Here is a 13,408-nt window from a genome sequence, read left to right as displayed (position 1 = left end):
CGGGTCATATCCTAGTTTATATATTAAAAGAGAAGCATTTGCAAAAATGTTTTCACACACATTAACACAAAAATGCTTACATGTCAGTCTCACATTCATTTAGTAATTAATGTGTTCACACAAAAATTTCTTAATTCTATCACAGACAATTTAATGTGTTAAAACACTAATTTTTTTTAATTAACTCTTTTTTAGTTTTCGTATTATTAATTTTTGTATCAGTGAATTCAAGTTCTCTTCAGACAGTTACTAAATAATATCATTGTTGACAGAAATAAACTACAAAATCATTAAGATTCACATCAACTAAAATGTAAGAATGAATGTTTTAAGAAATTGAAAGTTTCGTATTTTGCCAAATTTGGTCATGATTGAGGTTTATGCAAACAAAAGAAACAAATAATTTTGATTGGTTATGAATTAAGAAAATTTAGGTGAAAAATACCATAAAGTTAGATCTTAGTTTAGCAAAATATTGTTTTTCTTTACAGAATTTTCATATCAAACCAAGAATTAAAACATAATCAGATTACAGAAAAAATCAGAAATCAGAAAAGCTTTAAAAAAAATTCGAGAAATCGATTGAAAAATAAAATTCATGTATCGAGTGAAGAGATCACATTATTTCCGAGGCAACTCTAACCCATTTCACTTGATTATATTACGTTTATTATATTTACCAAATATTTTTTATAAAAGTACACGTTATTGGTTATAGACTACATCTTACCCAACACTATTGACATCACGCCTAACCATTTTATTGACATACTTAAAATGTGGTCCAATAATTATGTATGTAAAATAAGCCCAACATATTAGTTTTACATTTATTTTTTTTCTTTATATTAGTAGAAGAAAATATGTGTGGATAAAATTTTTGGATCCAAAGAACCGAACGAACCGAACTTGATTTGAAAGTAATACTAAACACAAACTAAAACATATAAAGTACTTAAATGGATCTAAAGTTTAATATCCGGATAACCAGATCCAAATCCAATCCAAACTAAAATATTTTGGATACCGAAAATGTCTAAAACACAATTACATATATTAGTTCTTTTAAATTTATATCTATTATATATTAATCAATATGAAAATACCTAAATATAAAATATGTTCAAAATGCTGAAAACATATTATTTTCTCCATTTAAATATTTAAATTAAACTATTTATGTAAACTTAAGTATTTAGTCTTATATTATTTAACTATTTATATTTTATATTATTTTTATTTTTTCGATTTTGAGGATTAAGTATATTTGTAATTTTTTTAAGAAATTACATAATTAAAAGGTACCCAACCTCGAACTTGAACTGAATATGCAATACTTTGAACAAAATCCAAAACACTTTCAAACAAAAAATTGTAAATATCCAAATAATATTTAAACTTCTAACTCTAAAAATTAAAATCCAAAATCTGAATATATCAACTAAATCCGAACAGATATTTGAATGCTCATCCCTTGAAAAAAAATATACGACATTTCTTTTATCACAACTTAAAATAAACAATCTAATCAGTTATTTAACTCCGTGTAAGGCGCGGATTACTATGTAGTTTTGTTACTACTTTTACTTTTTGGAAGCAGTTAGTGTTTTCTCTGGTCTATATATTTTCTTACTAAAAATAGTCAATTGATCATTCGCTACATCTTTGTATTTAGTGCTCTTTCTTGTTCTTCCCACCACTACCTTTCTTTCTCTCATTTTTCAATTACATGGAAGCAAAAAGAAAAGTTGATCATGGAATTGGTTTTGATTTTACAAAATTCACACCCTCTAAATGGAGTGATCACTTCCTGACTGTGACCGTCACTGACTCGGTGAGTCCAAATATTAATATGTATATATATAAACACTAATATAGTCATACATCTGTGCATAATTCGTTGTACGTTACATGCTTGTCTAACGATGTATGAGTTGTGTTAACTATTAGGATCTTGATGCTCTTGCAAAAGAAATTGAGGTACTAAAGCCTAAAGTCAGGGACATGCTAATTTTGTATTCGGAAGATGATGGCCAGGTGACGAAGAGGAAAATTCTTATAATCCATTTTCTAGTCAGTCTTGGTCTGGCATATCATTTCGAGAATGAGATTGAACACATAGTGAAAGTTGCTTTCGAGAAGATAGCGGATTTGATAGCGGATGAGAATGACTTGTACACGATTTCTATCATGTTCCGGGTTTTCAGACAATATGGTCACAACATGTCATCGGGTAAGAAACTTGAACATGTCATTAGAAAAAAAAAAAAAAGAAAGAAAGAAAAGAACATGTCACATAAATTATATTTGAATGCTTTGTGTTGCATGTTTCTTATTTGATATATCAGCGTTAATGAAAATATACATATATCTATCAAGAAGTATGCATGTTTTACACCAAAAAAAAAAGAAAAAAAAAAAGAAGTATGCATGTTTTGTTTTGATAGGAACCTTAACTGAACTGAAATGAAAAAAAAAAACTGAACTGAAATAATTTTTAATTATTTAATGATTTTCAATTTTACCTATAACTTTCAAAAGGCTAAAGACAGTAATTGAAATATCAAAATGCCTTGCTTACATCTAAAATACAAACGTGAAGTGTAACAACACGGTTGTTTTCAAATAGATGTATTCAGGAGATTTAAAGAAGATGATGAGAAGTTCAAGAGATATCTAATAAGTGATTTCAAAGGAATGCTAAGCTTTTATGAAGCACTACACTTCAGAACAACAACGGATTATATCTTGGATGAATCATTGAGCTTTACGTTGAGCCACTTGGAGCCAATAGCTACAGGTCAATTAGCATGTCCAGGACACATTTCAAGGCTTATACAAAAAGCTCTTCACATACCTCAACACATGAACATTGAAGCACTGGTTGCAAGGGAGTATATTTCATTTTATGAACAAGAAGAGAACCACGATGAAACGCTGCTCAAGCTAGCAAAGCTCAATTTCAAGTTCTTACAGCTTCATTACTTCCAGGAACTAAAAACAATCACCCTGTATGTGAATATTCATCTAGTTTAGCAATTTTCTTTGTGATTTCATATTTAACATTTTGTACATATTTTTCTGGCAGGTGGTGGAGGGGACTAGATCATACATCGAAATTACCACCTAATTTTAGAGAAAGAACCATTGAGACTTGGTTAGCGGCGCTGATGATGTATTTTGAGCCGCAGTTTTCACTTGGGAGAATTATGTCGGCTAAGTTATACTTAGCAATCACATTTCTAGATGATGCTTGCGATACATATGCTTCTATTGAGGAAGTTATGAATCTCGTTGATTGCATAGAAAGGTACATTCATTATATATATCCTGAAAATTTATGATGTTGCATCATATAAAACAACAAGCAAGTTAGTGATGAGTGAACTGTTGCATTCTTCCATTAATAGATGGGACCCTGATTACATGGGAAAACTTCAAGGACACATGAAGACGGCCTTCAAATTTGTGATCAGTGTTTATAAAGAGTATGCAGATATATTGAGGTCACAAGGGAGATTATTTGTCTTGGAGGAAATGATAGAAGAGGTCTTTTACTTTCAAAAGCTTAAATAATTAGAAATGATCAGATATACTGGCTGGTAACATAATATATTGTTGTTATTAGTTCAAGATACTTGTGAGGACAAACCTCCAACTTGTCAAATGGGGACGAGAAGATTACATGCCTAGCTTTGATGCTTATATAGAGGCTGGTGGAGCTGAGATTGGTTCGTATGCGACCATAACCTGCTTTATTATGGGACTTGGAGAGATAGGTGAGAAGAGAGATTTTGAGTGGCTAAGATCTAGACCAAAGGTGGTCCAAGTTCTAGCCGCAAAGACCCGTCTCATGGATGACATAACTGACTATGAGGTATTAATTTTCAAGACCTACATTATATATATATATATATATATATCATTTTAGTTTGTGGTCGATCTTGACCTGTTTACCTTGTCAGTTACTGAAATAATTTCAAAACTATTAACTCGCAAATATATTTTCTTAGGTTTATTTCAACAAATTTGGTTCAACTTGAAAAATTAAGAATTGATTTGGTTGAAATTCACGGTTTAATGAATTGTGTGTGAAAAAAAACAACAATCAAATTGAACATACAAAACGTTTAGTTCCCTTTTGAAACTTCCTTGGATTTAATTTAATTTGGCTAATATATCCAGCTCATATATCCAGCTCATATTTCATGTATTGGATTGTGGTTCATATGATCAGGAGGATATTGGTAAAGGTTACACTGCAAACGCACTCAACTATTACATAAAACAACATGGAGTTACCAAAGAAGAAGCTATAAAAGAGTTTCATAAGATGATTAAAGATATCAACAAGATCGTTAACGAGGAGTGCTTGAAGACAACCCACATCTCTCGTAGAGTTCTTAAACAAATCATCAATTACGGACGCTCACTAGACGTTCTATATACATCTGACGATGTCTATAACCACCGTGAAGGCATGTTCAAGGAGTATATCACCACTTTGCTCGTTGATCCAATACATCTTTAGAGTTTGGACTTATATTATCTATGTCAACATCAACTAAGTGTGGTATATGTTAACCAAAAGGGTTAACACCAACTATACATACGGTGTATTGATATAAGATATTATTTATGTGGTATGTGATGTAAAATATCAAATATCTAGAGAATATTACTTATGCCTTGTACTATAAATAATTCAAGCTAAATCGAGTTGAGTGTATTAAGTCCGAAAGAGTTTTTCGAGTCATTTGTAATATCCTTGAATATTCTTAATAAAATAAAGTTTTATCTTTTGTTAATCATTCCTGTGTATCCTTAAACACTTTATTAATATACCCTTGAAACTCCTTTTGTGATTGTATTTACCATGTACTTATAAATTTGGTATATGTGGAAATCAAGCTTCCTTGCTTTTGGGTTTCACATGAAATGTGTTAGTAAACGTTTGTATCAGTAATCTCCATTATGTTCAGAGGTTTACGAGCATATTTTCACAGCATGTCAGGTAAAGAAGTTACACAATTAAATAGATATTCCTTAATGACGTACTTTTAAAACATGCCTCTCCTTTTATTTAAACACGTCATTGAGGAATATCTATTAAATTGTGTAACTTATGGCGGCCATAAAAAAAATACCAGAACATATAGTACATGAGAAAGTAGAACATTAATTTAATGTGGTGGCTCACTGACGAAGGTGAAAGCACAATTTCATATTCTTGAAGATACGTTACTTCCAAGAACTTGAATTATACATACTAGCGAGATCGACTAAAACTAGTCTGAAATGATAACACAAGAATGTAAGCATCTACTTTGGAACTACAGAGGAATCTTAACAATCGGTAACATCACTCGGTCGGGTCACATAGGTTGGAGCAACGGCCAAGATCCTCTCGTCTCTTTGTGAAGATCTTCGTCTTGGTTCTTCAGATTTTGTGGCCTCTTGCTCATTGGCTAACACTATAAGGTGACCTTCTTTACAGGCCAAACTCTGTAAGATGCATACATTGTGTTAGATACATAAGTAAGAAAAAACATTCCTTAACTTATAAGGCCACCATTATCAGGGGTTATTAGTGGGTTTTTAGTGGGTTTTTATTGCGTAGACCCCACAAAACCCATAAGAAACAGTCGTATAAGATATGAATTAAAAACCGATTTTGGAGTGTTTCTTGCACTGTTCGCAAGCTTTACTGACATGTGGCCTAATTTTTAATTTTTTTTTATTTTTTAGACAAAAAAAATTAAAAACCCTTGGTTCGCTTTTTAATTTTTAATTTTTTTAGACAAAAAAAAATTTCTAAGAAACCGTAAACCGTCTTTAGCTTTAATGATGGCCTTAGATTGTTTTAGATATACCTCAATGATGGCTCTGAGTTTCTTAATATTGAGTTTGACTTGCTCTTGCGAACTGTACTTCTTTTTCACGTTCTGTTGGTCGATATACCATCGAATCAGTTCCTTTTGTCTTATTCCAGGCGATTCAGAACCTAAAGAAGCAATTTTTTTCAGGACTTGGAAGAAAGAACTCATTAGTATAGAGAATTGAAGAAAGATTGATGTTGCTTAATGCTTACTGTCTTTTCTAACCGTTTCTTCGTGTTGTCTAAGTCGAATGACTAAGGCCTGTGTGATTTTATCATACTCTTCCTCGCTAATCACCAGCTTTGGAGCTGCTGCCCCATTATCTGTTGTTACATCAGTAATGTTTGTTACAGTACTTAAGTAGAAAAGGAAGATAAAATGAAAATATCATATCATGTGGTAAGTATACATATACCTGCAGTTGTAGAAGCTGGTTCAGCTGGCACCAATCTGTTGATCATCCATGTCATCCATGTTGTCACCGTTAGCATCTTGATACTCAGAGAGGTCAATATCGCCTGACTCAACACTGGATAAGAGAAGCAAAGATGATTGTTTATGGTTATAATATTGGAACAAAATAAGAGAGGTTTGAAAGTTACCTAATGACAGAAGTCTTTAACAGTGAGACAGCCAGAAGAAGATGACTTGGTTTCACCTTAAACCAAAAGAAGAAGAAAAATTTCGCTTCGCCAGAGAAACAGTGAGAAACAGAAGAGAAACGAGAGAGACGGTCGTTATGGATAATCACCAGTGTTTCCAAATGACTCCTAGCAATGGCTTCTGAGAGCCTGATCAGTGCCTCCAGCTGCCTAACTGTCATCCGATACGCTACTCTTGTGCCAGGAGTTGTATCGCCTCCACGTAGAGAAACACTAAGACTTGACCAGTTGCTTCCTTGCTTCCGGGCTTAGCTGCAGCAATACAGATGGAAAGATACCAAAATTGATTTTAGCATCTCCAACACAAGAAAACCATTTCTTAAGTTAGTTTTGGCTTTAAGGTTTTCGCATAAGCAATGTAATGCTTGAGTTGTAGGGTAGTGAATGCAGGAGAAAGCGCTGCTTCGTGCTTCTGGTGAAATTGGACGATATGATGGGCAATGTGGTAATCTGTTACCTCATCAGATTTGTCAGTCAAAACGTAGACAAGATCAAACCTCGAGAGAATGGCAGGTGGAAGGTTAACGTTGTACTGAAAAATGGCCATGATCAGACCACAATGAGATATAGGATTAGCTGCAGCAACGATTGATGTCCTGGCATTCAAGGTGGCTTGTATCCCAGCTTTCGTGATGCTTATCGTTTGCTGTTCCATTGCTTCGAATGGGCAACCTTTGTGCAACAGTAAATTTCCATTAATCACAGTCTAGGAAACTCAGTCCTCTTCCCTGTAATAAAAGCAATGACGATCACTTACCTGATCTTTTATATCTATCTTGTCAAACTCGTGAATGCAACATATTCCATTATCAGCAAGCATCAAAGCACCAGCCTATGACAGGTCATTAATCAGAACTAGAGCGTATATATTCATTCATCCATTCTACTATTCATCAATGCAAAAACTACCTCAATGCAGAATTCACAGTTTCTGGTTCTTTAGCACAACAGTAGCAGTCAATACAGTCTAACTGATTTTTAGTAAATTAATTAAAATATAATATATATAACATATATTAATTTTATGTATATATTAAATTTCTTTTTAATTTCTAAAAAAAAATCCTACAAGATTTTCTTTCTATATGCTAAAACATAATACTTATAACCAAAAGATATTTTTAAAGAAGTAAATAACAACATATATCTGTACTCCAATGGTGAAGGCAATGAAAGTTTTAAAAGGTCGATTGACCCTTATCAGTTTTTAAATTTAGTTTAATGTATCCAAATAGCATTAGTATATATTGAAAAAAGAGAAAAATATCAGAATAACACCAAACCAAGTTTTTGTCACAAAATAGCATCACAAGGAGGAAAATGTTCAAAATAAGTTTTATGGAAGAGTAAATATGCATTTACAACTCTTGGGTTAATTAATCTAAGACTTAGGGTTTAGAGTTAAGGGGTGGGGTTTTAGGAATGTGTTCAAATTTTTAAAAATTAATAATAAATATTAAAATTTTCAAAACAAAAATGTGCTATTTTGGTCATTTTATTTTTTGAGTGCTATTTTTGTGACAAAAACTTAAAAAATGCTATTTGAGAGAATTGCCCTTGAAAAATTTGTATATTTTCAAGGGCTTGACCCTTTAGTTTATTGTAAAATCTTTAACAGTTTTATACTGTAATGACTGATCCCATTGAATTTTGTTTCTACCTCTTTTACTATCTTATTATATAGATATATCAGTAATAATTTCATTCAATTTTATTCAGTATATGAAATAAGTATATATTACACAATTAATCAAATTAATCACATAAATTTTATATATAATATAAATGAAATAATTTAACTATAAAGTTTTAAATACACTAAAATAAAAACGTTAAAACACAACTTATAAAATAAATTAAAAATATTGACATTGTAAATAAGAGTTTGTTAAAATATTTTATTTTTAAAACATGGATCAAAATCTAATTTTAGTTAATTACCGTCAAGTATGTCATATTTTAATTGATAAACAAGAGACGTAAATGGTCTCTTACATACACGGGAAATTGCCTAAAATATCATTTTCATAGTACCACTTTTCATGTTTACACTAACCACTTTTATCACCACTTTTAATGAATGATTTAGATTTGAAGGTTTAGGGTTTAGGGTTTAGATTTGATGTTTTAGGGTTTATGGTATGTAGTTTAGGGTTTAGAGTTGAGGATTTAGGGTTTATAGTTGAAGTTTTAGTGTTTAAGGTTTAGGGTATTGAATTTAGGGTATAGAGTTTAGGTTTTATGGTTTAAAGTTGAGGATTTAGGATTTAGGGTTTAGAGTTGGGGGTTTAGGATTTAGAGATTGAGGTTAGAATTTTGAAAAGCATATAAAAATAAGGATATAAGACTCTTTAACATTTTAATAAATAAGGTATTTTTCTAAAAGTGTCTTTAGTGGTGGTAAATGTGAACAATGGTACTATCAAAGTGGTATTTTTGAAACTTCCCCTACATCGACATCATTTTTTGGATGTTTAAATTAAAGTCGTGATGTTATCTACATAACATCGGTAAATTACCATACATGTATTTCGAATACTTAGATATACATTAGTCTAGTTTGCATTATCAGCTATATGATGGCAAATACTTTATTTAGTCAACTATCATTTTTCCTTTTAATATAACCCTAAATAACTGTAGAATATATTGAAAATTTAGTTCATTTTATGGGTTTGACCCTTTTGTTTATTATTAAATCTTTAACAGTTTCAAAATTATTTTATTTTTATCCAATTATATTTTGTTTCTACACCGCCGTCACTGTCTTATTTTATAGATATATAAGTAAAATAAAATTGAAAATAATTATATTTAATGTCAATAAAAATACTTTTCAAAATACAAAAATTGCATCTTTAAACTATTTTTATCCATATATTTCTAGAAGCTTGGAAAATTGGTATAGCCAATAATTTTGATAGAGACAACAAAATATAGCCAGCAATCATAACAAGCCACTATTTTTGATTTTTGGTATCTCTTCTCATTATACCACATGAAAAATGTGCTTTAGCAATAAAGTGAGTTTTATATTATTTATCTAAAAGAAAGTTAATAATTTTGAATATAAATTATACATCATCTGTTTTTAGTTTATAAACTTTGTGGGTTAATATTATAAACAGTAACTTTATTTAGTAATTACCTTGATAAATTTTTATTAGATTTCAAAAGAGTGTATCTTATTAAACAAAACATTAGAATATCTACTTGGGGAATTATTTACGATTTGGTCCATTAGAATTTTAGATTTTTTAAAGATATTCATTAACTATAATACAGTCAAACTGATTTTTAGTAAATTAATTAAAAATATAATATATATTATGTATTAGTTTTATTTAAATATTTATTTCCTTTTAATTTCTAAAAAAAATCCTATAAGATTTTTTTTCTATATTTTAAAAATAATACTTATAACCAAAAGATATTTTTTAAAGAAGTAAACAACAACATATATCTGTACTCCAATGGTGAAGGAAATGAAAGTTTTAAAAGGTCAATTGACCCTTATCAGTTTTTAAATTGAGTTTAATATATCCTTATAGCTTTAGTATGTATTGAAAAATTTGTATATTTTCAAGGGCTTAACCCTTTTGTTTATTGTAAAATCTTTAACAGTTTTATACTGTAATGCTTTTGATCCGTTGAATTTTGTTTCTACCTCTGCCACTATCTTATTACATAGATATATCAGTAATAATTTTATTCAATTTACTCAGTTTATAAAATAAGTATATATTACACAATTAATCAGACAAATTACATAATTGTTTATTAAAGTTAAATAGTAATATGGATTAAAATAATTAAACTGAAGTTAAATAATATCTAATATAACTTTTATATTTAATATAAATAAATAATTTAATCATATAGTTTTCAGATACACTAAAATAAAAAATTTAAAAGACAACTAATCAAAAAAATTCAAAACATATTGACTTTGTAAATAAGAGGTTGTTACAAAAAAATTATTTAGTTAATTACCGTCAGGTATGTCATATTTTAATTGATAAATTGGAGATGTAAACGGTCTCTAGCATCTACATCACTTTTTGGATGATTGAAATTAAATTTGTGATGTTAACTACATAACATCATTAAATTGAAGGATTTTACCATGCATAATATAAACTTTGTATAGCTTGATATATATTAGTTTAGTTTTCATGGTTAGACATGTGATGCCAAATACTTTATGTAACCAGCAATAATTTTTTTCATTTAATATAACCCTATAACTGTAGAAGATATTGAAAAAAATAGTTCATTTTAAAGTTTGACCCTTTGTTTATTATACAATCTTTAACAATTTCATATTTTATTATAAAATATTTAACTGTTTCGTACTTATTTGGCTTTTATCTCATTATATTTTGTTTCTACCTCCGGCACTGTCTTATTATATAGATATATAAGTAAAAACAAAATTGAAATAATTTTATTTAATCTCAATAAACTTTGTTTTGGAATACAAAAATTGCATCTTTAAAATATTTTATCCATATATTTGTAGAAGCTTGGAAAATTGGTATAGCCAATAATTTTGACGGGGACAACAAAATATAACCGACAATCAAAGATAACAAGCCACTATTTTTGATTCTTGGTGTCTCTTCTCATTATACCACATGAAAAATGTGCTTTAACAATAAACTGAGTTCATATATTTTTTATCTAAAAGAAAGTTTATAATTTTGAATATAAATTATACATCATATGTTTTTAGTTTATTAACTTTGTGGGTTCAAATTATAATAAGTAACTTTATTTAGTAACTACTTAGATAAATTTTTATTAGATATAAAAAATAGTGTATCTTATTAAACAAAACAATATTACGAAACTAATATCTAGTTGGCGTATTATTTACGATCTGCGCCATAAGAATTTTAGTTTTTTTTAGATATTCATTAACTATAATACTCTCAAACTGATTTTCAGTAAATTAATTAAAAATATAATATATATTCTTTATATTAATTTTATGTAAATATCAATTTCCTTTTAATTTTTAAACAAGTGCTATAAGATGTTTTTCTATATGTAAAAGTTAATATTTATAACCAAAAGAGATTTTTTAAAGAAGTAAATAACAACATATATCTTTACTCCAATGGTGAAGGCAATGAAAGTTTTAAAAGGTCAATTGATCCTTATCAGTTTTAAAATTTAGTTTAATATATCCATGTAGCTTTAGTATATATCGAACTTTTTTTATATTTTCAAGGGCTTGACCCTTTTGTTTATTGTAAAATCATTGACAGTTTTATACTGTAATGATTTTGATCCCATTGCATTTTGTTTCTACCTCTGCCACTGTCTTATTTTATAGATATATCAGTAATATATTTATTCAATTTATTCAGTTTATCAAATAAGTATGTATTACACATTTAATCAAACGAATTACAGAAACTTTATAATAAAATTTATTAAAATAATTAAAAGAAAAAAATTAAATAATATAGAACATAACTTTATATATAATATAATAAAATAATTTAATTATATAGTTTTCAAATTCACAAAATAAAAACGTTAAAGCACAACTTATCAAAAAAACTTAAAACATATTGATTTTGTAAATAAGAGTTTTTTTAAAAATATTTTCTTTTTAAAACGAAGATCAAAATCTAATTTTAGTTAATTCCTTCGAGGTATGTCATATTTTAATTGATAAAATGGAGACTAAACAGTCTCTAACATCCACATCACTTTTTGGATGATTGAATTTAACGTCGTGCTATTAACTACATAACATCATTAAATTGAAAGATGTTATCTTGCATAATATAAACTTCCTATACTTAGATATCCATTTGTTTAGTTTGCATGATTAGGTATGTGATGGCAAATACTTTATTTAGTCAACAATCATTTTCTCTTTTAATATAACCCTATAAGTGTAGAATATATTGAAAAATTAGTTCATTTTATGGGTTTGACCGCTTTGTTTATTATAAAGTCATTAACAGTTTCATACCTATTTGATTTTTATCCAGTTATATTTTGTTTCTACCGCGGTCACTGTCTTATTATATAGATATATAAGTAAAAAATTGAAAATAAAAATTTATTTAAACTCAATAAATTTTGTTTTGGAATAGAAAAAATTGCATCTTTAAAATATTTTTATCCATATATTTGTAGAAGCTTGGAAAATTGGTATAGTCAATATTTTGACAGAGACAACAAAATATATTCAACAATCAAAGATAACAAGCCACTATTTTTGATTTTTGGTATCTCTTCTCATTATACCACATGAAAAATGTGCTTTAACTATAAAGTGAGTTTTATATTATTTATCTAAAAGAAAGTTAATAATTTTGAATATAAACTATACATCATCTGTTTTTAGTTTATAATCTTTGTGGGTTAATATTATTAACAGTAACTTATTTAGTAATTACTTTGATAACTTTTTATTAGATTTCAAAATAGTGTATCTAATTAAACAAAAAATTAGTAATATCTACTTGGCGTATTATTTACGATTTGGGCCATTAAAATTTTAGTTTTTTTAAGATAATCATTAACTATAATACTGCCTAACTGATTTTTAGTAAATTAATTAAAATATAATATGTATTATATATATTAATTTTATGTAAATATGATTTTCCTTTTAATTTCTAAAAATCCTATAAGATTTTTTCTATATTTTAAAAATAATACTTATAACCAAAAGATATTTTTTAAAGAAGTAAATAACAACATATATCTGTACTCAAATGGTGAAGGCAATGAAAGTTTTAAAAGGTCGGTCAATTGACCCTTATCAGTTTTTAAATTTAGTTTAAAATATCCTTCTAGCTTTAGTATGTATTGAAAATTTTGTATATGTATAAGGACTTA

At 28.3% G+C, this 13,408-nt stretch overlaps 1 protein-coding gene and 1 pseudogene across 1 annotated transcript; one reads left to right on the top strand and one right to left on the bottom strand.

The window, feature by feature from the left end:
* The first annotated feature begins 1,682 nt into the window (after nucleotides 1-1,682).
* LOC108835137 (alpha-barbatene synthase-like) lies at nucleotides 1,683-4,733 on the top strand. Its single transcript, XM_056988002.1, has 7 exons — nucleotides 1,683-1,834; nucleotides 1,951-2,233; nucleotides 2,630-3,011; nucleotides 3,089-3,310; nucleotides 3,411-3,549; nucleotides 3,629-3,877; nucleotides 4,238-4,733. The coding sequence occupies exons 1-7, from the start codon at nucleotides 1,730-1,732 to the stop codon at nucleotides 4,529-4,531; spliced, it is 1,674 nt and encodes a 557-aa protein (XP_056843982.1). The 5' UTR covers nucleotides 1,683-1,729; the 3' UTR covers nucleotides 4,532-4,733.
* Nucleotides 4,734-5,197: 464 nt separating this feature from the next.
* The window catches only part of LOC108835136 (DNA replication licensing factor MCM6-like), a 37,315-nt pseudogene continuing 29,104 nt past the window's right edge, over nucleotides 5,198-13,408 (bottom strand).

This window comes from Raphanus sativus, chromosome 6, assembly GCF_000801105.2.
Source record: "Raphanus sativus cultivar WK10039 chromosome 6, ASM80110v3, whole genome shotgun sequence".
Classification (NCBI taxonomy): domain Eukaryota; kingdom Viridiplantae; phylum Streptophyta; class Magnoliopsida; order Brassicales; family Brassicaceae; genus Raphanus; species Raphanus sativus.
This window is presented reverse-complemented; position numbering and strand designations above follow the sequence as displayed.